Source organism: Drosophila miranda, chromosome XL (assembly GCF_003369915.1).
Source record: "Drosophila miranda strain MSH22 chromosome XL, D.miranda_PacBio2.1, whole genome shotgun sequence".
Taxonomy (NCBI): domain Eukaryota; kingdom Metazoa; phylum Arthropoda; class Insecta; order Diptera; family Drosophilidae; genus Drosophila; species Drosophila miranda.
This window is the reverse complement of record NC_046673.1, coordinates 19,420,339-19,446,623: the sequence shown is the minus strand read 5'-3', so window position 1 is coordinate 19,446,623 and position 26,285 is coordinate 19,420,339. Positions and strand designations below refer to the sequence as shown.

The 26,285-nt window shown below is 44.0% G+C and overlaps 3 protein-coding genes across 4 annotated transcripts; all 3 read left to right on the top strand.

The window, feature by feature from the left end:
* Positions 1-95: 95 nt before the first annotated feature.
* LOC108165021 lies at positions 96-2,108 on the top strand. The gene is made up of 4 exons (XM_017301058.2): positions 96-310; positions 390-680; positions 749-936; positions 1,005-2,108. The coding sequence occupies exons 1-4, from the start codon at positions 181-183 to the stop codon at positions 1,830-1,832; spliced, it is 1,437 nt and encodes a 478-aa protein (XP_017156547.1). The 5' UTR covers positions 96-180; the 3' UTR covers positions 1,833-2,108.
* A 115-nt stretch (positions 2,109-2,223) lies between these two features.
* LOC108164846 lies at positions 2,224-3,532 on the top strand. The gene is made up of 2 exons (XM_017300775.2): positions 2,224-2,382; positions 2,452-3,532. The coding sequence occupies exons 1-2, from the start codon at positions 2,300-2,302 to the stop codon at positions 3,368-3,370; spliced, it is 1,002 nt and encodes a 333-aa protein (XP_017156264.1). The 5' UTR covers positions 2,224-2,299; the 3' UTR covers positions 3,371-3,532.
* Positions 3,533-4,942: 1,410 nt separating this feature from the next.
* Positions 4,943-8,475, top strand: LOC108164586 (transmembrane protein 41 homolog). 2 transcript variants are annotated; one of them, XM_033387237.1, is made up of 5 exons: positions 4,943-5,095; positions 5,478-5,613; positions 5,746-6,052; positions 6,314-6,442; positions 7,388-8,475. In XM_033387237.1, the coding sequence occupies exons 2-5, from the start codon at positions 5,532-5,534 to the stop codon at positions 7,893-7,895; spliced, it is 1,026 nt and encodes a 341-aa protein (XP_033243128.1). In that variant the 5' UTR covers positions 4,943-5,095; positions 5,478-5,531; the 3' UTR covers positions 7,896-8,475. The 2 variants fall into 2 exon arrangements, with proteins under 2 accessions (XP_033243128.1, XP_017155901.1); XM_017300412.2 differs by having other exon boundaries at positions 5,379-5,613.
* Positions 8,476-26,285: the final 17,810 nt, after the last annotated feature.

The following is a 26,285-nucleotide window of genomic DNA, read 5'->3' as shown; positions in this document are numbered from 1 at the left end:
TTTTACCGTATTCTCTGGCATTAAATATAATAATAACAATAAAAACCACATACCGATAGTATTTGCTAAGCGTTTTCCAGTACTGCAGAGGATAAATCGAGGCGGCTACCTATCGATCAAATTCAATCCTAACCGAAACGACGCCATTGCGACAAAACGAAATTAAAATAAACTGAAAACATGGATAAAATGCCGGCAGTAATGGCGCACATGGGCAATATGTTCGCCAGATATCCCAAAATAGGCCAGTCTATGCAGGAGTTCGAAGAAGCACTGCAGCAGAATAAAAAACTGAAGCACAGCGTAAACCGTACGCAAGCTCCGCAATAAAATAAACACATTCCCGCACTTATACTCACACACACCCACAAACATTTTTTACTACACAGGACTACTGTTACAGCTAGAGGATCAGAAAGTAGATGCGAAACTGGTGAGAAAGGCGGCTAAATCCATGGAGGAGTGCAGGTTCGAGACAGAGCTGGCAGCCAAAATAGCGACTGCCTGCTATGGCCGTATCCTGGACATAGAAAACCACATGACTGAAGCACAAATCCAAGACATTCTGCGATTAACTGTACACCTCAAGCAGGGGGCGGTCATGGAGGAGATCAAAGACGTGGAGAAACGATGCGGCACCGTTCACGAGAGCCAGGCGGCCTTAGAGAGTCGACAAATTGGTAATATTCGAGTTCGATATGTGCAAAAAGGGCAATGACTATATCAATTTTTTATTTCCACATTTCAGTGCAAAATTTCCGCCAGATGCGACGCACCATGAATGAGGCCGCAGATGAGCTGTTGCGTAACGAAAGGGAAATACATGCCATGCTTCTACAGTGGAGTAACAAAATTAAATCCTCCACAGCCTATCGCAACAAGAAGATAGTCTATATACTCAAGTTGAGAAATGAGATCCACCAGGTGCGAGATGAGGTTGGTACCCGATCAAATGCTCAAGTCAAATCGAAGCGTTTTTCATTCACATATTTCCACATCCACAGAAGATTAAGCCGCGCATTACAAATGTTCAAAAGTGGACGAAACCCGTAGAACGCCTTCCTGCGGCACGTCCCTCTGTAATGGCAGAGGCCAGCAACATGATTCTGAAGTCGGCCATGACTTTTATCACGGACTTTCTCAAAGGCGCCAAAAAACCGGAGTTCGAAGATCGCGAGGAGGCGCCACCAATGCGCTCCATATTGGTGGAGAAGCAAGAGGGCGAGCGCAAGCGCGTTGCAAGTCCCACCAAACTGGTGCACTTTGCACCGTCTCCGGCTGGCTCCGCCTCAAGCTACAACGAGAACGATGACGGAGCATTGGGATCGACATTCACCAAAGCAATTGATGATTCCCTGAAGGACTTTTACACGGACTTGGACTCGGCCACGCGACCAAAAAAGGCAAAAGTTACTCAAGTGGAGATACTCCCAGCTGTCGACATACGACTATTGGCCCCGCAAGAAATTGCCGCCAATGTTGTCCAGTCCACGTCCACGGGCTTTAAGGATTTTTCAAATTTATTTCCAAGCCTTGAAAACCAAGAACAGGAAAATGTCATGGAAATCGATAGTAAAGCAGAGACTTCGGAAGGAGCAAAGAAGGAACAACAGCCAGCAGTTGCGGTCGGGTCAGAGGAGTCTCAGTTTGTGCGTCCTTCGTCGCCGTTAAGCTATCAGCAGGACTCAAATAGTATGATTACCCCGAATGGCACCTCCTTTCATTTCTCAGAATCCAACGGCGATAACAACCTGGATCTCAATGACGATTTCATGCTAAACTTTAGCGACGACAACAACGAGGATGAGACAAAGAACGGATATAACCTATAGCCCATGATTGGATCAACATAAGCAGCCACACCTTCTGCCATTAAATGGTTCACAATCGTAGAAATACATTGATTAACATAATTAGTGGGTACCAGAATTCAAAATCATTTAAGAAACGAAACCATAATACATAAATCTACCTTAATTATTTCAAGTCAACATTTTAAAAGTTTCTATGAAACACAAATTTGTTTATTAATCTACCCTTAGTGTATATCTATTTCTAATACCAAGAGCTTCAGTTCATATTTGATAAAATTTGAATTAAAACACTTGTAAAAAATACTTTCAATCGTAATTATAATTTCTACCCAAATTCATCTTCGCGCTAATTATTTCGAACAAAAAATATAGTTTTTCAGCACTGAACGAACGTGAAACATCGATAGTCATTGATCGATATCAATGACCAGGCTGCTACGTTTTAGCGTAAATAAAACCACGAGTTCGACCCACAATCACAAATAATGGCTCGAGCACGGAAAATACCAGTGCGCAAGCATCACGGCATCCGTGATCCTCTCAAGCAACAAGAACAGAGGGAAAAGAAGTGAGTCCATTCCATCCCAATCCACCGTGGCATCCCAAATAGCACTGAAATGTTGTTCCTCCCCTACAGGCTGTCCAAAGTGACGAACAATCCACCTACTAAGAGCGATGAACAGCATGTCTCGTTCAAATTCAAGCAGTTCCAACAGTTGGCAGACGGGGCCAAGGCCGGCAAGAAACTGAAACTAGGCGAAATCGGGAAGGAGGACAAGCCCAAGTCCTCCACGAAATCGTCGGACAAACAGAGTGCCTCGAAAAACACACGCAACATTAAGCAGTTTGCCAATGAGACGGACACGGACTATCTGCGCCGCGTAAACCGTATTACCAATGCCTCGGTGCGTGAGGCCCAATACGAGGCCAAGTACGGAGTTAGTGTGATACGCAACCCCAAGACGGGTGAAATAACAGTCCAGAAACGGCCCAAAAACGAAATTGACGAGCTGCTCAAGCAGAAGCAGAAGGAGCAGCGCAACGCAGGAAAAAAGGGCGGCCGCAAAAAGGCGAACCAAAAGCCCACCATGGATGCAAAGACCAGCAAGGAGCTAATCAAGCGCGCCTTCAAGGAGGCCAAAGAAGAGAAGTCGTCTGACGATGAAAATTCTCCGATTGTGGAGTACAAACGTGATACATTCGCCTTCGGAGATATTGTACACGCACCGCCATCGTTGAAGACACGTCCTCGCAAGGCGACAAGAGACGATACTACTGCCCGGCCCGGTCGCAAGTCGAATCTGCTGCTCAAATCCTTGTTGGATCCGGGGCAGCAGGCATCCGCCAGTCCTGAGGCTGATAGTCCCATAGCAGCCAAACCCACCGGCACTCCCCACACCCCCAAGAAGTCTCCCAAGGTATCCCTAAAAATGCAAATGAAGGGCAAGCGCAAGGATCTGCCCATCGGCATGCGGTCCATGCTGGAGACCGAACGCGAAAAGATGGTCTTGCTGTATCGGAAGCTGAAAGAGCATAAGGCTGAGAAAAATACATGATATTAATTCTTAGTTACAACTCTTTCAATTTTAGACTTGAAAACAATTAAAATGTTATATTTTTTTTTATAATACTATATAATAATTATTGATAATTTTTGTATAAATATTTGAATGAATCAGCCTTGTGCGGTAATATCGATAGCATCGATAGTGACAGTAGAGCTGCTTTTTGACATAATTGGTTATGAAAATTGGTTTTGAAAATATCGAAAAATGTTATTTGTCAGTTTATTTCGTTCATAAATCAGTTCCGTCTTTAAATTGTTCGTACAGGAAAAGTTCTTCAAAATTAAAATACATTGCAGGCTCAGCTAGCGTAAGGGGCAATGGTAAGAGTAAATAGTGGTGCTGGCAAAACGTTTCTTTCATATATCTATATGTTTGACATACAGGGAAACGATTGCTTTCTGAAAAATTGTGTCTTAATCGTTCGTGCACCATCCATTATTGGCTATTTAACGGCAGTACAGTCTTTACTTGATTTATCAGTACTTAGATTGCCTGCTTCACACCTGGAAACTTGACTTGGTTTGTTCGGCTGACGTTTCGGTCAAGCCCGGACCGGACTGTATTCCGCACCATATGTAGTATTGGACTCCACATCGGCTTGCTTGTCTGAGAGGAAGTCTTCAGCTGGCCGCAGTCCTGGGAGCAAACTATTACAAGCATTTTGTTTTCCAAACAAAATTAAAGTTGATCTGGGAAAATCTTCAAAGAGGAGTTTTAAACAACCTGCGTTTAAAGGATTTTATATGAAGTTTTTCCCACATCAACTTTAAAAATGTTCTACAGAAACCAGTGGCCAGTGGCCAAGATACTATCAATTTATACCTGCATCATGGGCAAGCCATTCAGATGACGATTATTCCTCTAGTTTCTGGTCTCCTGAATCTTCAACGGCGTCTGTTCAAGTTGTGAGCAGTGAGCAGGACCGCATTGAAACCCGTAAAATTACTTTTTATGCTTAAACATCTCTTTATTGGAGGTTAGAGAGATTGAATAAATGTTTTAAATCTATTGGTTGATTGGGCTGCTCTTTTCATTATTGATTAAGTTTCAAATCAGCTTGGAAAACAGTATTTTAACATTAAATAAAAGAAATGGAGTCTAAAAAGGTCCATAAACACCTAGTTTATATGTAGAATATGTGTCATTACCGTGTAGATAACACGTTCAAATTTACATGTTTGTTGGCCTTTTTTTTAAATTATGGTTTATAAACAATCTAATAAAAGAGAATACTTATAATTGAAATTCTGAGGTTTAGCTAGCTAGTAATATTCAACCGAATATCAAAGTCGAGGAATATTATTTCCGATCATGGACAGAGAACGATTAACCCATTGTAGACCAGTGGGTATTAATATACGATGCAGGAAGGAAAAGAGAAGAGAAATGAGTCTACAAGAAAAATGTAAAAACAGTATTATTATACGAGGTCTACTCAAGTTAAGTGGGCTAAATTAATTTTCTCCATCGTTATATTTACGGTATATTTCGGTATATTTCAAAGGGTCAGACCGTATATTGTATCGATAAGCCACACTGCTGTGTGTTTCGTAAACAATTTTGTTGTTTTTAGCAAAAGGGACTGCGTGTGTGTGATGTTAATTAAGCATTTTCGTCAGCGCCCGCGCGATCAACGTCACTTAGAAACTAAATTAGTACAAATGTGAACAGTCGTTTTTCGGTCTAGTAAGATGAAATAAAGATATTGTGTTCGTGAGTTCCCTTAATTTGTTTTTTTATTGATTAAATTGTGACTGGAATACATACACACTTACAAACATCATCGAGAGCAAAAAAGAGCGTGAAACATACAATTACTGGCGCGCAAATATACAAAAAAATACCTTCGCACAGATCCGCAAACACACATACGCACGTACATACATATATATATATATATATTGCATATGTATATACGTATTTTCGGTTCTGTCCAACAACAAAAGCCGTTGCTAATTTTTGCTTAGACGCTAAATGCTAAATGTCTCAAATATAGTACAAAGGAAATACAAACAGCCAGAGACCACAGATTCACGCCCACACACACCCTTCTGAAAGCCGCCGCCCCTCCCTTACAAGTATTTTTTACGTGCAGCTGGATTTGAAAAACAAAAACAAAAAAACAGCTAATCTTTACGTGTGTCGCGTCATGGCCTGTCGAATGGAGAATAACAGCAGAGCCAGCGGTAGTGGCAACGGCGATGCACTGCCCACATCTTCACTTAACGGTGGTAAGTGGTAGCGCGCAGGTAGCACCCATTCGCTTATCAGCTGTGGGTGGGCTACTGAACCCACTGAACCCAAGGCGTATACACGCAACTAATACCCGCCCTCTCTATTTTTCTTTATTATTTTATTTTCAGCCATTACTGATAAGATGGCGACGCTGAATCTAGACAGGTCTGAAACAACAACGACAACCATGCGCAGTAATGGCAAGCATAAACCACCGATGGAGGAGCTAGCGCAACTCCTGCAGCAACAGGAGCAGCAATCCCCACAGGAATTGCAACAACAACCACAGCAACAGCAACAGACACCGCAAAAACAGGCCATGTCTGCGGATGATCGAAAGGCTACCAAGAAATCTCTAGTCATTGTTGCAGCAATATTCGTTGCCAGTGTGGCGACCATGTGCTATGTCTATGCAATATTTCCCGAATTGAATGAGTGAGTAAATGCATGATGCTGATGTGTCCAAAGCGCATTCGTGCACCTGCAATGTGGGTCTACATCTGTGTGCGTGTGTGTGTGCCTGTTGGTGTGTGTGAGTCTCGGTTGATTTGCGAGAGGGTTTTATTCCACACACAAACGGCATATAGAATGATTGCCAAGTCACGCCACCTCTCACACGCACACACTCACACCAATACCCCCACTCGGATGTGGCCTGTTTACACCTTTTTTCTCTCTGTTTTCTGTTCTCTTCAGGTCTGAGAAGCAACATTTGAAAATACCGCGTGATATACAAGATGCTAAAATGCTGGCCAAAGTCCTCGATCGCTACAAGGATATGTATTACTTTGAAGTGATGTTCGGCGTAGTTGTCGCCTATGTATTGTATCCTTTTTGCAAACACACACAAATCAGAAAAATCTTCAAAGAGATCTTCTGAACGGGCAATACTAATCGGGCACACGTTTCCGATTAGATAATAGATTTCTGCTGCTGTCAGCAATAGCCTTGACCTGATTACTCAAAATAGTCGCAGTAGTGCTGTTGCCCCCAAAAACAGACAGAATGACCGCCATCCGACTACTATTCACGGTCAACCGTACATTTGTTTTGGTCGCCTTGATTATGCACGATCGGTTCGAGCGACGGGGCACGGCACGCATAGTTTGCATATTAATTACGTGTGGGCAGAAGACCAGGAAGCGCTCTGTAAGAGCGCACAACTGCACTGTGCTTCTCCATTTCCGTCCCGTGTCTGTAAATCAAAGTCTCCCTCCCTCTCTCTCTCATTTGATTGGACTTTGGTCATGTGACGCATTCTTTTGGCTTGCTCGACAACTGTTTTCACACACAAACGCACGCACACAGACAAAGTTCCAGCGAAATCAGCTGAGCTTGTATTTAATTCAATTGCGTTTTCAGCCAGAGCCCAGAGCACCAGCCGCCCCAACCAAAGCCAGAGCAAACACCCACGGAACTTTATATGCGCTCGATTATATAGGTTTATTCTGTTGATTGCTTGGCAATTATTCAAAGCAGCAGGCGTGCGAGTGATATAGCTTGCTTTTGCCGTTATCGTGCATGCTCTAGAAGATGTGGTCCGATGGGGGTGCCATTGTCAATTGGCAGCGTCTGCCTTGAAATCTATTTATAAACGGCACAACACCAGAGCGAGCACGCGTCGCCTCCTCTTACGCAGCGGCAGATCTTTAATCTGATACACAGAAAACATGTCATAGCATAGCATATTTCTAAAAAAACCTATGTCGAAACGTATATCATGATTGGTTGGATGCCTTAACCCGCTCTTAACAATTTCTTCTCGTACAGCCTACAAACATTCGCCATTCCCGGCTCACTATTCCTGTCGATTTTACTCGGCTTCCTTTACAAGTTCCCCATCGCCCTGTTCCTGATCTGTTTCTGTTCGGCGCTGGGGGCCACACTCTGCTACACACTCTCGAATCTGGTGGGACGCCGCCTTATCCGTCACTTCTGGCCAAAGAAGACCAATGAATGGTCGAAGCACGTGGAGGAGTATCGGGACAGTCTCTTCAACTACATGCTGTTCCTGCGCATGACACCAATTTTGCCGAATTGGTTCATCAATCTAGCCTCGCCCGTTATCGGAGTGCCGTTGCACACCTTCGCCCTGGGCACGTTCTGCGGTGTGGCGCCGCCATCGGTGATCGCCATACAGGCAGGAAAAACCTTACAGAAGATGACCAGTTCGAGTGAGGCCTTCTCCTGGACCTCGATGGGGATACTGACGGTGTGTGCCTGCGCATCTCTCCTGCCCGGACTCCTAAAGAACAAGTTTAAGAAGAAGAAGGCGTAAATGCATTAACCGGGGCTAAGGAGGGGATGCACAAGCCATACCCACATGCCCATACCATATACCGATTGACCCGAGCGCCTGGGACTGGGACACTCGACTGCGCGAATATACAACATCCAAGGATCCAACGATGCTGGCGTGTTGGAGTTTCCCAAAATGCTATTTCCAAAAACAAAACAAAAAATCCAAACAAAAATCATAAACTGTATTTATACACGCCGTATATGTTGTAATTAAACGAGCGAAGGATCTATTTTTTAAACCGTCGGGTATCCACTATGCTTAAGTCTACTACAAATATCTGTGTTTATTTTATGATAATTATTATTATTAATATGAATTAATTCTTATACACTTTTTTTTCTATATACTTACATACATATTATTACCACACTTTTGCATCATATATTTCCATGAATTGTTTTTAAGTTAGTGAATTTTTGTTTAGTGCTATTGCAGTATTTACCCTAGAAAAGTAAAAGTAAATCAATTAGCGAAAATCCATTGAATGTTACGTCACACGTCTGTATGTTTGTATTGTATGTATGTGCGCAAGTAAATGTTCGAAAATGATAACCCATTTGAAGCTCATTTGTAATCTTTGCCTGTCAAAAAGATGCGACGGCACCAACAAAATTCAAATTTGGAATTTTAAATTTTATCACTGCGGAATCAGTGCTGTATAATGCGTGCGGCAAAAGCTCAAATTCCACTTTTCGCCGCAAAAGCTGTTTGTATTTAAAGAGCATGTAGAAGTGGTTGGGTTCATGTAACTTTCAAAAGATGGCGCTGCCTGGATGTGTAGAGGTGGAGTAACGGATTTACATTTGTATGATCCAGACTCGTCGGTACTCGACGGACAGCCAGTACAGACATGGCTATATCCACTCGGTTATTAACGCAGATCAAGAATATATATAATTTATGGGGTCGGAAACGCTTCCTTCTGGACGTTACACACATTCATTTTCACCAAAAATCTAATATACCCTATACTTATTTTGAGTATCGAGTATAAAAACGAAGTTCTCTGCTACCGCGCACGGTCGGCAGAACCGAATTACGTTCGGCACGTGCGGAAAAGAAAGAAACAAATGAAAAAATAAAGCGTTCGGTTTGGCTGGCGTCAACGCCTAGATGACATTCGTCATCGCTCACTGTTGGTACAGCAGGGAAACGATCTGGCAAGCAAGCTTGTGTACGAGCGATACGTTTTTGTATCCCAAAATTCAATATGTCGCGACTTTACCGTTAGGGAGCCAAGTCCATATTTTTGGAACAGGATGGAACAAATCCTGATCTTGCTGTCGGTTAATTTTCATCTTTATGATGTGACCAGCTCAGAGCACTGCCATCCACAATTTGGCGTCCATTCATATTATTGTATAATATCTTTTTGAGCTGACCCCCCATCAACGCCAAGATTTCAATGACTTGGTCTTGTTTAGGTCCTTCAGCCAGGTAGTGGGGCATGAAGATATAACACTTCAATTGTTAGACGGGTGGTAGGAGGAGTTGCCTCCTTTGTAAAAGCAGTTGCAGTCGACGAATTTGATTCATCAAAAATGGGGAATGAGCAGCAACCCTTCCGACACAAGAGAAAGGAAGAGCCGAGGACACCGTAAAGATTGTAATCTGTAAGCCCTGGGAGTCGCCACAAGCTATGAGGAATGCACAGTCGCATGTGCGTTGAGCGACATGTGAATGGGACACCAATTCTTTTATGATTCTGGACTCCTATAGTCAACATATGAACATACATATACACTCGTAATTATACAAGCTCTGCTCCCCAGGAATATTTTATTTTCTGCTTTTCATTCAAGTGATCAAAAAAACCATTTGCTGTGTCGTATTAATGTGTTGCACAAACCTATGGTACTAATATTTTTGCTTAAAATCGAGTTTTAACTGCATCAGATTGTGGCAGATTGATGCCGGAAAACCGACAAGCGAACAGTAAGCATTAATTACAGCTGTAATCGTTTTAAAGGAGGTCCATTGGAAAAAAGGAGCAACAAAAGTCTTTTAATTTTGTTTTTGAACTGGGGCATACCCTCCGCTAAGAGACTCCTGCCTTTTTTTATACCCGATACTCAAAATGAGTATTGGGGTATATTAGATTTGTGGTAAAAGTGGATGTGTGTAACGTCCAGAAGGAATCGTTTCCGACCCCATAAAGTATATATATTCTTGATCAGCATCAATAGCCGAGTCGATTGGGCCCTGTCTGTCTGTCTGTCTGTCCGTCTGTCCGTCTGTCCGTCCGTCCGTCTGTCCGTCCCCTTCAGCGCCTAGTGCTCAAAGACTATAAGAGCTAGAGCAACGATGTTTTGGATCCAGACTTCTGTGATATGTCACTGCTACAAAAATATTTCAAAACTTCGCCCCGCCCACTTCCGCCCCCACAAAGGACGAAAATCTGTGGCATCCACAATTTTAAAGATATGAGAAAACCAAAAACGTAGAATTGTAGAGAATGACCATATCTTTAAGACTGCGGAATCTGAATTGGATCGTATTATTATTATAGCCAGCATCAAGAAAACAATTTCATTTTTTCTCGCCCTGTCTCTCTCTAACACACACGTAGCATAGGCGGCTTTGCTTAGAGTAAAACATTAGCGCCTAGATCTCAGAGACTACAAAAGCTAGAGCAACCAAATTTGGTATCCACACTCCTAATATATCGGACCGAGACGAGTTTGTTTCAAAATTTCGCCACACACCCTTCCGCCCCCGCAAAGGACGAAAATCTGGGGATATTCAAAAATCTCAGAGACTATTAAGGCTAGAGTAACCAAATTTGGTATCCGCACTTCTGTTAGATCTTACTATAAAACGTGTATCTCAAAATTTCGCCCCACCCTCTTCCGCACCCACAAAAGACGAAAATCTGTTGCATCCACAATATTGCAGATTCGAGAAAACTAAAAACGCAGAATCATAGATAACGACCATATCTATCAGACTGCTGAATCTGGATCAGATCGGATCATTTTTATACCCAAAAGGAACAAATCAATTTGCACTTGCTACGCAGCGCCCGACGTCACGCTCAGACTGATTTTCTGTCTCTCTCGCACGCACTCTTTGTCGTGTCGTTCAATATTAGCGGCGTCTGCCGGAGGAGAGCCATACTGACTTAGTATCGGGTATAACCGTAGAGTTGCGGTGTCCGCAGCAAATCACAACGTTCCCCCTCGTTTTGAATTAAAAATGTAATATTTTTGAAAGTAAAGACATGTATTTATACGGGTATATGTATATTCAGATATGCTTTCTTCTGTCTGTTGAATGCAGTAGCTCCTTCCAGTCCTTGCGAGTACTGGGTATTGGCTTTTCCCTCTTTTTTATTGTTTCGTCGCGCAAAAGGAGTTGGGTGCTGATTGACCGTCCCAATGCAGATGAGCGCTATATAAAAACTCATTTACATGGCGCTTGATGCATCTGCAATACCAAAATCCTACTGGGTCACATGCAGATGGGACCACATCACTTCCATCCAGATAAAATGTTCGTTGCCTTTGCGTTTTTATTGCCATTGTTGGCTGTATTGTTGACTGAACAATACTTCCAGTCTCTTTTCCCTGCCATATGCCCTGCCGGCTTTGCATAGCCAACGCTCCTACGGAGGCTGACTGTCCGTTGGGAATGATGCCCTACGGTTTCGTTTCGAAGGAAAACGAGTCTTTTACAAAAGTGAGACACTTTGTTTGCCCAAAACCAGTTGGACAGATGTGCAACGCTAACTGCAAAATATGGTATAGCTTTTCAGAGCCTTTCAGAGATTATATATCTCTTCTATAATAATAATCCGATCTGATCAAAATTCGGCAATCTGGTACATATGGTCATTATCTATGATTTTGCGTTTTTCATTTTCCCGTATCTTCAAAATTGTGGATGCCACAGATTTTCGTTTTTTGTGGTGGCGGTAGGGGGTGGGGCGAAATTTTGAAATACACTTGTAACAGTGACATATCACAGAAGTCTGGATAAAAAAATAAATAAATTTGATATACATACGAGTATATGTACCATAAAGTTGGCATATACCGGAATGATAAATCTGGAAGGATCCCCAAGGAACAGAAGACCCACTTTCTTGTTTCTTTGTCGCTTGCCGCTCTTTTGCTATCGTTCTAATTAGTCCGTGATATTGTTGGCCCTTTTCTTGTTTGTTGGCCTAATGCGGTTTCGGCCGCCATTTGATTTGTGGGCCACAATTAGTTGGGCAAACTTTTTTAAAAGGATTAACTGCCGTCATGGCTCTCTGGCGGGCCTTTGGCGAAACGAAACAAAACGAAATATTTTTAATTCAGTTTTCCTTAGCTGCTGCGTTACTCTGCTTTTGGTTTACTTTATGGTGACTTTGCTGTCGGCTGTCGGTTGTCCGTTGTCGATGTTGTCTGTGCGTAGGCCCCCATGGGCCATGGGGCTGTGGCGGTGCAAATTGTTTCAAACTGTCTGCCAGTTTTGGCTGCCTGCCGCTGCCACCCAGGGCCACCCCCAGCCATGGCCACAGCCAGAATCAGAACCAGAGCCAGAACCAGACAATGCCACAGGTGCCCCCTAAGAGGCAGACAGACACTAGCATGAACATCAAGGATAACTGCCGCCGCCTCTACCTCCTGGTAATTGATTTAGCATGCGTGTAGTGGAATGTAGGAGTGTCGGAGTGTCGGAGGGCTGGAAATGGTTGTTTAGCCGTACAAAAACCCTGAAATTATATTAACGACATCGTAATTCCCTTTTTGCCATACGTTGCGTTACATCAGCAGCAAAAGCAAAAGCAACAGCAGAATGTATACGAAGAAAGAGATTTGCCAACTTTTGGTAATTGTCTAAAAAATATGCACATCTTTATTGAGCTTAAGCAGTACTACAGACAGAAAGAAAGACAGACGGACAGACAGACAGACGGACAGACAGACACATATTGTTCAGGCTATTACTGGCAACAAATTGTGATTACCAGACGAGCAATAATGGGTGCTAGAACTGTAATCGTTTGTAAATTATGCACTTCATTACATCGGACAGCCAAGGACTCTGGTGATCGAGTGATTTCCACTGGACTCGGATTATATTTGTTGTTGTATTCTGGACTGAGGAATGCAGACGTACAGTAATTTTCTACTATTTGGGAAGGCTCTATTTTCAAGCAACCCAGAGCCAAGTGGGACCCTATTCTATAACCCCTTTACTCACAAATCAAGAACGACTTTCCGAAGATACTTACAAATATAACTTTTATCTGTCGATGATTCGAAGGTAAAACTTCCGGTTATTGGTGTTTTAAGAGCCCTTTCATCTTGATTTCTAAAGCACACAGTTTTATTTAATGTATTAATCAATTTTCCTATCGTCTAATCTATCGACCTATGCTTTAAAAAAATGTATTTGTTGTTTTTCACCAATCTCAGCTTACAGTTTATTTATTTCTCTATCAACCAATCTATCATTCAGTCAGTCCAAGTCCCAATATACGCATTGTCGTGGCCCTGGACTATGGCGTTTTGGGGTCTATACGAATTCGAAGCATGTGCAGGGGTGTAGGGTTTGTGTGCTCGGTGGCTTTAATCCACTTTACCTTGTTGCCTAGTCTGGCAATTATGCAAATCAATCATAGACCAGGACCAGGACCAAGACACACTTGCCTAGTTCACCGACAAACGCGTGTGCTGTGGCCCTGGCATAGGGGTCTGGATTAGAGATGGTCGCGGGACACGCCGGCCGCATCAATACAACTGATCAGTGTGGGATTTTCTATACAAATCCATGTGACCTACCCGTATTTATGTACATATAAGGACATGCTCTTAAAGTTAGCTTTTGAAGGCCATGCCCATCTTTGGTATGGACATCTACGAATGGCACATAGAGAGGCACACGAGTGCGAGAACGTTCATATGTAGGTGATGAGTGGGGAGTAGCGTTGGTGCCACTTGGACATTGATGTGACACGAGGCGATGCGTGACCTGGACCAACAAAGAGCATTTGCCTGTTGGGGAAATTTGCTTTTTAATTGTACTCCGAGAGACTTTTCATTGGAGTGGGCCACAGACTGGAGCCAAGTGCGCTTTACTTTTCCGAGAACGTACTAGCAATTTGTACTTTGAACAGTGGTCGCAAAAGGGTCCTGGTGCTGGTCCTGGTCCTGCCAGAGAGCTGAATTCTGCAGTACGGACCTAGCTCATTTCTTGGAAAATGAAATTTCATTGTTCAACGAATGCTTATCAGGCGCTCGCACACACAGGCAGGACAGAGTCCCTCTCGAAAGCCTGGCCACGCACATGCGTTCGATTTAATCCAAATTCAATTCACTTTAGTTTTGGTCCTTATCGAGGAATACGAATAGGAGTAGGGCCACCGGTTGAGGCCAAAGCAAAGCAAACAGTGCAGTGTTGCGGCCTAATCCCGGCCCATCCCCATCCCCATCGCCATCCCCATCCCCATCCCCATCCCCGTCCCCATTGCCAGACGCAGTTTGGGCTTTATTGCCTTGTCTGTGCTCAGCAGACCAATGGTATCACCATCGCCTGTATCCATCCATATACGCATCCGTGGCTGCCTTCTGTGGGATGCTTAATTAAATAAGATTGAAAAGCTTCAATTATTCAATGGAACAATAGCATTGATAGATGCACAGAGGCATCGGCTATTGCATCTTTCCAGGCCAATGAGTTACTTAGAAACAAAGGGCTACTCCCGAGGGCCTTTCAAGAAGTTGAACTAATTGTCAATTTAAACAGAAACTGTTGGCCAAAAAGCAAAAGCCCTGCCTATTGGCCACACACACACACACAAATGCTTTCGGGCCTTTTTTCGCACTAATTCTAATTCTAATTCGAGTCCTGACACATTTGCCATTGTCGATGGCTCCTTTTGACTGCAGCCCCGACGACGACGACGGCCATGGGTATTAAAAAAGTTTTCAATTTTGTTGGCGGCCTTGAGGAGTTCTCGGTTGAGCCGCCACCGCTGACTGGTAGACGATATACATATTTTCTACCCGGTACTCCGTGGCTCACAGGGTATGCCGGATCAGTGTGGAGGCATGCAACAGGCGCTGTGGTATTGCATTATAATTATTTATTAATCAGTTAAAGATCATGTTAAAGATAGGCTCAAGCAACCATAAATATATACATACATCAGAATTGGAAGATATAAAAGTACTTGTGGCATCCATTAGTTAATAGATATTACTATTAGTGGGTATCCCACTGTCGGAATATAATATACGTATCCATTGAATTCCTCTTTCTTTTTGCTGTTGCTGGGATATTTCCTTTTTTATTTGTCTTTTATGCCGTCAGCGCAGACGACGCTGGAGACTTGGACGTGGACGTGGGCACCACATAATTTTAACTTTTGTAGGCCAACATAAATACTTGATTAAGTAAATCCACATTTGTAGACAAACTTCAGACGAGTGGGGGACTGCTGGTGATGGCTGCTGCTACGAGAGGAAGTCGCTGACCTACGGATCGTATGTTGTTCCTTTTCTTGGGGAGTAACAGCAGCAGCAGCAAACCCCTGCACTGGGTCTGCGCTTTTATGTTGCCTCGATTTGCATAATTTACGGAAAAACGGACAAAAAAAAATTGGAATAAGAAAGAGCTCTGCTCGGGCCCCAAAGAAATTATACTCAATTTTGCTTTCGTTGCCAGTGTAATCAGGTTATTTTGGTCCCCCAGTCCCCCAGTACCCCAGTCCTCTATCCAAAGGTTAACCTGTCAATGGCCACTCACACCCCACTCCACTGGAACGCCCATTCCACGCAGAGCAGTTCCACAAATCCTTCGGCAAATCCACTTGGACACAATCGACTGTGAGGGAGAGAGCTGTAAAAAAACTGAGATAAATACTCGTACTCGGCAGCAACAATAATACTCGTAGGAACAGGGATACGACTGGTGTGGAGGATCCAAAAAACAAACAATCAAGTTGAGTATCTCCGCTCTCCGGGCAAATAATGAAGCAATGAAATGGCCAATTTAAATCAATGCTACCGTCCGTCCCAGCTAGACAACACAGAAATACGAGAGTATAAAACAGCAAAGAAAAAACTGAATGGCCAAATTACTTTTTGGCCAACTTGTTGTTGCTATTGCTGCTGCTGTTGCTGACCCATCATCTTTGTCTCCCTCTGAGCCATTAAATGTTGAGCAAAACTTGGCAAAGATTTTGGTCAGACTTCGGTTTTACAGCTGCAATCAATCGACGCCCAATCACAACTTTTGATTGCAGCGTTTCGGTGTCGGTGTCGGGTACTTATTTTATGACGTATACGTAGAACATTGCACTGATGCTGCCACATTTTAAAAAAGGTTTCTCAGACTTAAATATTTTCGTGAATTTCAGCAGCAATTAGGGATTACTAAAGGTCTGACCAATTACAGGAAAATATCTACAGATAAATGCACAAAATTCTACACAAATAAATCTAAAAGTTTCTGTTTTTCCAGCATGATTTTCCCGATATCAGCTGGCTATGTCTTTAACAGAAACAGCACACATTACTCCGGATACGTGTACGATAGTTAAGTGTATTGAGTTATGCTTTTAGGCAATTACCCGAGACTCCTTTGATCTAGCATGAAGACCGGCATAAATTCTCGTAGAAGTGGAGGTAGATGCTTCGATCTCTGTGGCAATTACTCGCGTCATGGAAAAACGTGGCGGCTCCGCTGGCTGGGAAAATTGTCTATGGAATTTACGACAAAGCTCTCTCACATACGCTCAGGCTCACAGGCCACCGAGTATTGCCAACAATGATAAATATTGATTTTGTACCATCATCAGCAGCAACAATTACAGCGAAAAGATTGGCAGCCGTTTTGCTTTGACATATGGGTCCTCCCTGTCCCTGTCTCTGTCCCTACTCCTGGCTCCATTCATCCATCAGCTGGTTTCGTCTTGGCCTGGTCTGGTCCTGGCCCTGTTGCCCTGTCTAGACGCTTGCACATAAAAGCCGAAGAGCCCCGCGTTGGCACGGCCGTGTCTGACACATTTTTTTGTAATTATGCGACAGATTCGTTTTTCAGTTTTTCTTTTTTTTACGCGTTCCTTTCCTTTCGTTTGTTGTTTCCCTTGCTTGCTGTCGTCTTCCCACTCTCTCTCTCTCTCTCTTGGGTTTTTTTTTGTGCTGCTCTCGTTTTTAATGGCAGCGCTTTGCGTGCCTAATTTGAAGCGCACACGGCGCACATTAATGAGAGAGAGTCGGCGAAAGCAGTAGGCTTGGGTTGGGTTGGGTTGGGTTGGGTTGGGTTGGGGGCAGTGGTTGCAAGGAGCTAGGGGCAGAGAGCCACTGCTGAGTGATACGGTGGAACAGGATCCGCAGCATTTCTTTGCATACTTTATACGGATTCCACGGCGCGTCAGTCCTGAAAGAAGGCTTAGATGTGGGCAAAAAAGTAACATTCCATTTGGAAACACTTATCGAAGAAAACTCCTTTCAAATTTGAGTCCAATTCCACATCGTTTGCTGTTCAATATACCACTTTAAGCACCTGTCATTGCTCTTTTAATTGCCTATCAGAAATATCAAAAAATATCAATTTATATAAAAGATCGTGCCGTTTAGCCCTACTGCCAATTTCTTAGCGTTCTTAGCATTTGGTTCTTTTGTGAACATAAGTATGTACTCCACTGTACGCACAGTTGACACAGTGGGTGTAAAGCAAACAGCTTTCGTGATATTATATTGCGCATACGACCCGTAGTACAATATGTGCGAATGATTAAATAAGATTCAAACGGCGGTGAGATCGAAGCAGTGGGGGAGAAGAGTCGAGTGAAATGCAATTTCAACGCTTTCGTTTAACTGTAAAATTAATGATGATAAAGTGCGAGCCGGTCAGAAGAAGAAGTGCCACCAAGTGATGTGGGGAATCCATTCCCGCGCTCGAGCCCCGGGGCACACACGCCTGAAATTAATTACGCGCACACTTAAGGCATTAACGCGTAAATGCTGCCAAAAAAAAAACAGCAGCTACAAAATTCAACAAATTGCTGAAAATCTTCCAAATCTGAACCAAATGAAAATCAGCTGGAAAATGAGAGGCGGAGCGGAAATTAGAGACGCCAAAGATATGTTGACAAATAGGTGGCTGGCAAAATCTGACGTATGCCGTATAAGAATGAGAGGGAATGATGGAGTGCGAGTGAGAGAGGGGGCGGGGGCGGGGTAAGAATAAAATGAAATTTGACACTTTGCTTCATTCTCAGGCCCGCCCTTCTACCGATTCCAGGCGTCTGCTTCGTCCTTTTCTTCTGCGTTTTGTGGCTGCCTACAGAAGCATTTTGTGGATGCCTCTACGAGTCTATGTTTAGTATCTGTATGGGCATAGACAGACAGACAGAGAGAGAGAGAGAGAGAGAGAGAGAAGAGTGATAAAAGATGTTTTGTGTTTGTTGTTAGCAGTAGATTTTCCGATCATTTTACGCGTATTTTCCTTCGAATGGCAAAACAAGCGTGAAAGACAGGAAACCTCACCATATCCCCTCTACTATTACCGCCCCCTGTCAAATGTCTTCTTTCCCCTATCACCTCCCTTTGCGGGGCGCACTAACAAATCGACTACGACATTTACAGGACCCTAGTGGCCTTCGTCTAAGCCTTGTCCCTTGTCTCTTTAAATGCATGGAATGGCAAATAGAACACACAAAAATACTGGACATTATTGCAAGAACACCTGAATACCCTACCTATACACGGAAGGAACACCCTGAAAAGTATGCTATACTTCTGAGAGGTCACAAATCAAGTATACGCTGTGGAAAACTGAAGTGGTAGAATAATATCACATAATGGGGCTGGGAGTTGTGGCATAATGCCATAATATGAAGCAAAACAAAGAATATTTTACTACATTTTTTCGTTCCTTCTTTTTCGTAGTGACCAGTAGTGTTTTGCGCTCTCCTTTTTTTTTGACAAAACAATCTTTTAATTGGCTCTCTAATCAGCTTTAAATCTTACCGCGAGTGAATGCCTTTTAATGTGTGTAAGAACATAATTTAGTTATTTGTTTTGTGCGTCGGTGAGTGGAGTGCTTTGTGCTCTCACATTACACGTAACCCGCTCTCATCTCGTACAGCCTGGCTCTGGGTGCTCGGGCCTCGTGGGTGTTGCTATCACGGCCATATTTATAAGGCAGATGCGGAAGTGCTTTAAGCAGCCGACCGTTGGCCTCAGAAACCAAAAGGATCAGCTATTAGCCCCATGGCCCAAGTCTCAACGTAGCGGTTTGCCACTGAATGAGTCCCCTAGGCGCAAAAGGGTGACTCCGCGGGATCTACTGACTCCAACCACTCCAATTGTGCAGCAGTTGACTTCCTTTTCTTGTACCTTTTCTAGTGAAACACCTAGTTAATCGATACCGACTGTCGCGACAGTTTAATCAAACGAAAAAGTCGGATTGGGCGGAGTTCCAGCTCTCTTATTCAATCAATTGAAATTGCATTACGCATCCGCCATGGACTACAAACACAACCTATTTATTTATAAATGTGTCTGACCGGCAACGGAAACCAAAAAGAAAGCACAATACAGTTAAAGCTGGTATGAAACCACACACATATACTCGTCCAACTATATAAATATGTATATATAAATAGAGTGACCCAAAACTGGAAGAAGGTCGAGGGACAAGCAAAACAAAACAAAAAAAAAAGAACAAAAAAATTCTATTGAAACAAATTTGAAGATTAAATTACAGCCATTTACCTCGGCAAATATTTGCTGAGCACACGATGAAGATGCCCCAAGAGCCGCAAAACGATGGGCGGTGGCGAGAGGAGGGGAGGGGAGAGGAGAGGTTCTGGTACCTAACTGGTGCCAATGATGATGATGATGATGACATTGATGGGATAACCGACAATAGACGTGGCATAGTGTGTGTCTGGTCTCGGGTTTGGGTCGAGGTCTGGGCTCCGAATTGGAATTCAAAATCACAGAAAACTTGTGTCTCACTTGTGCGGCCAGGAAGTTTATAAATCTGGTTAGCCAGTCAACTGTATGAAATTGTGGCTTATTATAGCCTTTTCGTTGTTGGCCATAATCCTTACCTGTCACACTTTCATTTTCCCTTTCGTTCCCATCTGCAGGCTAGGTCTTGCTTATATTCTGTGTGTATTCCACCCGTTGAGTGTTCCAGTTCCATTCCACGTCAATCCTTCATTCATCATACTCGTATCATCAAAGGCCCTTTATCGTTTACTGCCCATCTCTACCTTGTAGTCGTTTCACTGTCATTAAGTGATGCTAATTAAACGGTATCGATTACCGTTACTCGTTACTCGTTACCCGCTATTTGTCCCGCCATATCCGTTTCCCATTGAGTCTTTCCTGCTGTTGCCCTGTAGGCAAATTGAGTGAAAGAGAGTGTGTGATTCCCTTGCCCCCCATCCATCCAACGCTCTCTGCCACCACCCGTCCGCTGCTAGCTCTCTCTCTCCCCACTGAGTTTGAAGTTCAAGTGCCAATGTGCTGTCAAAAAGTTGTTTAGTTCTTGGTTATGTGTCTTAGCCCCTCCCGCTCCGCTCTGTGGATGCTGTTGCCTTTTGAGACTTGTCTGAACTGGCTTAAGTACAAATTGAGTTTCACTGTCGTTGTCGTACGCTATTGTTGATGGTGTTCTGTGTTCTGGTGTGCTCTCTGGCTGCTTATAAACATTTAAGGTTGTAATTTTGTTGTGCTGGCTTTTTAATGGCTTTGTTTGCCATCGGCGGGCTCTTGGGCTCCTCTGAGCTCCCCTTGGATCCTCCTGGGCCCGTGCCTTCTATGCTATTGCCTTCGGGGCTCCGAGGCTCCGATTGTGAGACAAAAGCGCAGCACATAAATTCATCATAAACGTCGACAATATTAGCTAAATTGACATATGGCCGAGGCACACAGACGCATAAAGTGGGGGAAATGAAGGTGGCTTTGGTGGCAGCCCAAGAGCTGAAGGGAATGTGGAGTGCAGGCTTTTTGCAACTTTTGCTTTGGCCCAACTTTTACTGATGCGCTGCCAAGTGAACAAAGTTATGGCATTTAGAACAGAGAGAATGATAGACAGAGAGAGGGGGTAATGGGGGGGATATGGCGGGCGATCACACTGCAGCTGCAACGCCGCCCCCTCTCCCGTAAGTACTTATTAAACGAGTCAGCAGTTGCATGGCAGTCTTTGGGATAATCGTTATTTTAGACGATATTCGCCAATGGAAATGGGATCTTCGCCAGTCGGCAGTCAATCATCTGTCAAATGATCTTTCAGGCAGAAAAAGTCTGCCAATCAATGGCTATTCCGCTTAAGCAGGATTTGGGCGAGTTACAGCCTGTTGTTTTTCCAACACTCACTCTTCGGGGTGAAGTGACATTTGCAAAGTAATCAAATTAAATCGAAAAAAGAACAAAATGCCAGCGAGTGTTGGGGGGGGGGGGGGTGGCGCTGTGCTAAACTTGGCAAATTAACTAAAACCATAAAGCGTAAATCGAATTAATTTGGACGGCAATAAAGGTTAAGTTAATCATACGCCCCAGAGTGTAACCAGGAGCAGGGACAACAAGGACAGCCGCAGCGGCAGCAGTGAGCCATTAACGCGATGACGCAGCTGTTACGGGCTGGACCTTAACCTGAGAGGACCCTAGCGGAGTAGAGAGGGAGTCCCCCAGCGGAGTCTGAGATCCATCGGAGGCTTTTGTCTATGTAAATGAGATGGCGCCCCAAAGACGACGGCTTAAACTAAAGACAAATCTATATGTATGCCGAGCGGAGAGCAAGAACAAAGCCGAAAGCAATCTAAAAGTTCTGTTTCATTTATTGACAATTTGTTTCAAAATAATTGCCAATGGCGGCGGGTGACCCCTCCCCCGTCCCCTTGACAGCCGCCAAAAAAGAGAGGCATTCACTTTGAGTTGACCCACTGCTGGTGGTATTGGTGGTGTTGCTGTGGTATCGGCTGCCGCAACGGGACCAGTTAACAGCTAACAGCTAAAAGCTTTGCTCATTTGGTTTATGCGCCCCAGGACATGGCCACGTCCAGCGATTGCCAGTTGAACGAACTATTCGGTTGGGGAATTCCCCGTTCTTGTGTGTTCAATCATCTTTGGTAAGCAATTGAGACTGTTAGATCTGTTGGACATACCAGCGAAAACTTTTATGAAGGCACAAATAGTTGAATACCAGCGATGGCATATGTATCCTGCATCGCCCTTGGATATCAGAATTACTGAAAATTGGTCTTCGATAATCTCTTAACTATCAGTATTTGTGTCCTGTAACAAATTTTGAGCCTATTTTTGCGGCATGTCAAAGTGTGCTCTTGCCTCGCTGGCCACGGGCTAATGGATGGAAAGGCTTTCTTCCGTGGAGCGGAAATTGAAAGGTAAAAGCTTTTATAAGCCTGATAAGCGCACATCGAAGGGTGGCTAAAGAAGCGAGTGACACTCCAAAGAATGCATCGAATTTTAAAATCATTTTTATGAAATCTATATGTCACTTTCGCAGGTGATTCCCGAACAGCTCTGGGAGACTCAAGCGACTAAGCGGCTTCCCTTCTATATTTCGCCTACTTTCCATTCCCATCCCATGGCCAATCTGCTGCTTACATTCATCCCATTTGTACTGCAGTGCTTTTTTTGATCAGAAATTTGCGAACTAAAGGATATACTTTTCTGCAAAAGGAATATTTCCGCTTGGTCGGTAGAAACCAAACAAATGAATGTTTAACAACGTTCCCGCTCGTTGTTATTAAAGTTCTAGCACATTTGAATGTATACGTGAGCACCTATCCCACCTTTAAGCTATGTCTCTCTGTATGCTCTTTATGATTACTAGATCCATAGTGTGCACATCTGTTTCTCCGATCTACAAAATTAAACATTAAGTTAAACATTTGATTGTTTGCTGAGTTCGGGGTATCTTATAGTCGGATTACTTGACTACTTAAATCATTCTTATTTGATGTTGCCTGCCTTTCAGCTCAGTCTTCCCTTTTACTCTCAGTTTCGCTGTCAGTTGTTTTCAGTGATTTTCTTCGTTTTATGCGGCAATTGGCTCCAAACGTGCCTCTAATGTGGCTACTCCATGACCACACAAAGCAAGGACACTCACTCTATGTGTGACACCCGCTCTCTCCTTCTATCCCTCTGTCGCTTCCTATGGCCGTGTCTCCGTAAACGCGACATTGACAGCTTAGTGCCTCAACATCAAGCGAAGCGTGCACATACAATGAGTAGATAAGTAGCAACGAATCAGAGCCCAGTCATCGTCCAGTCACGACGCCAGAGGAGCTGCAGTCGATGCCCAGATTGGAGCTGGAGCTGCGGATGTGCGGAGAATGTCAACAACTTATCCTTCAAGGTTGCAGTGGGTGGGTGGCTGCCAGCTCTGAGCTGGGAGTGGGATGGACTGGACAGCGCAGAGCCTTAGCCAATATGTTTTTTGATTGATAGGAATGTTTGGTAGCCGCTGGTAAGTTCAGTTCGGTTTAGTTCAGGTCGAAGTTACATTCAAATTCGTCCAGTAAGGTAGGTGCCTAGGCTGACTCTCTGTTAAGTTAGTTAAGGCTTCATTTGGCGGTTAGTTAGTGGGAAAAAAAGGCAGTGCCATAGACCGAATTTTAGCTACGTTGGAATCTCGGGTATTTGGAATGGTTTGTGGTAAAGAAGAATTAATGTCAATTGAAGAATACCCATAATCGGGGCTGTCGAATGAACGTGACTTAGGGGCGCTGCAGATTCAAATGCTATGTGACGATTAATAACAGTTTTCCATATTCTTCAGATCAGATTAAGATGCTTCACACGTTCGCTCTGCACAAATTGTGCCAAATTTCTTTGTTAAATTATCATAAAAATATGTACCTACATGTGTTTTATTTACACAATTATTAGCGCTCGACGTATGCAAATGTTTAATGAGCACACACGCACAATCTATGTACGTGGATGCGGAGGATTCCGTCTCCTTCTTGAAGGAAGAAAAGCACCCCGTCCTTTGCCACGCAACGCAATTGTTCCCAGTGCGAATTTAAGAGAAAGCTGGCGCTCTCTTAACTTTCGTTATCTGCTCGTCTACCACCAGTATTTCCCCTATCCGCGTCTCATTCACAGTATTTTGTCGTTCTCATAGCGGAGACTGGGAGCACCTGCTAGATGGAAACAGTAGAGACAGGGAACACCTGCTAGCTGGAAACAGTATGAACTGGGAACACCGGCTAGCTGTAAACCGGGAGCATCTGCTAACTGAGAACAGCTGGGACCCGGAACAGCGGAGACTGGGAACAGGTGATAACTGGGAAGAGACTGTAACAGCGAAAATTGTAGACTGGGAACATAAAATAACTGGGAACAGTGGGGACTGGGAATAGCTAATAGCCGGGAACATCAGAAGCTGGGAATAGGAATACTAGGAACTGGGAACAGCGGGGACTGGGCACAGGTAAAACCTGGGAACAAAAGGGGGATGGAAACATCTGGTAACTGTGCACAGCGAGGACTGAGAAGAGCTAGTAGCTAGGAACACCTGGTCACTGGAACTGCGCCGACGCGGATAATTTCCCCAGTTTGTTGAGTCGTTCCCCACGAGGAGGAGGCAGCAATTTATGAATGAATCGCAAATTACTACGCAACTGGGAACAGTTGGGGGGGGGGGGGGGGGGCGCAAGGAACGAAGCCTTGCCGGGGTTTGGGCAGAAAGGCAAGGCAAGGCATGGCACTCATTGGACAGGGCAAGGCAGCGCCAGGTTCACGCTCCCGAAGCCACCACACAACACAACCAGAGTTGAATGACATTGTCTCAAAGAAGTGTAAGAAAGTGTAGGAAGGCACACAGCAAAATGAAAGGTAAACTTAATTAAATTGGCTTCCATCCGAATATTCATTATAATAACACAAAACGTACACACAAAAAGCTGAAAAATGTCCAAAAACAAAGAGTCTCCGGCATATAGAATTCTTCATCACTTATGGATTTGGTCCTTTTGTGACGATTTATGGATTACATTATAAACTGTTTATTTTTCACGGCTATATTTAAGTGACATTCAAGGCTCTCTCTCTGTTTTTACAACTTCCGGAAAGGAAGGACATCCCTTATCAATGCCCAAAAACGACGGAGTGCGAAACCAAACCCCATCCACATGAGAGAATTGGAATGCCCCTGGAATTGTAATGGTGGTATTTTTTACCCTGGCCCCTGGATCTCTCTATAGTGGAGGGATGCACCATAGAACCACCCAATGAGATGGTCAGCTACTGTTTTGAGATAGGATTCAATGCCTGCTGAAGATCGAAGGAGCAGCAGGTGCAGATTTGCAGACAGCTCCAGGAGGTCCCATGCCCTATGCTGGAGAAGCAGGCTTCCACGAGGGGTTTTGCTCATGTCAGGAGAGGTAGAGATGGGTGAATCCAAATGCATTTGGCAGTTGCATTTAAATTCAATTGTTTCGTTTCGTTGCAAGAGCGAAAAACCTCTAACAACCTTCGCGGGCCAGACAACGCAAGGTCAACATTCATCCGCATAGACACTGTCAGACAGCGACTCTGATTCAGTAGGGAAATATGAAGTATACGCCACGTGCGGCACGGCGGAGAGACAACTTATTCAACACATTATACGCGAGTGCTCGGATATTCAACTTTAACTGGTTGGAGTCCTCGACTCAGCTTGGGACTCCCCCTTCTACCCTCCGGGAAACAAAACTTTAAGCCAACGGAGATGAAAAGTTTGCATGTTCCCTTGAAGCAGGGAAGGCCATACACAGATTCATCAACTTTTTTACAGTTCCTGCTGGAGAACTTTGTTACAGGATATGAGATTGCAGATGTGTCAAAATAGTTTTTACCCGCCTTCTTGTATCTTTTTTGTCAACGCAACGTTTCATATGGTTCTACTTATTGTAAGATTGTAATCCTGGGCTGGGGTATAGCTCTCAGTCTGTCCAGGGTCAGCTACAGAATATTTGTTAGCTGCTGAGACTGGAACCACCGTCAGAGCCGGGACCTTCGAGAGAGGTGATTAGGGGTGAGGAAGACGACGCGGACACTGCGAGCCCCACCGATCCCATCGATTCGATCCCAGCAGGGTAAGTCTCCTGTCGCTAGAATCGGAGCGAATTGCGGGTCTCAGAGTATGGCGAAAAGGGCTACGGATTCGTGAAGACGACGAGGGAGGTGAAGCCCACCAGAGACGAATACTGTCGCTATTCTGCAAAACACTAAAATCGAATAAATTCCTATATATTCAAGGCCCTGAGCCGATCGAAATGACCCTATACAAATATTTGTAAATAAATGAATTAGAGGTTAAGTTGTAGCCCTTGGATGTGGCCTCGTGGCGCGACCAACTTCACGTCGGTGTGTTTGCAGCCAACTTCATTTCGTACTCCGCTAA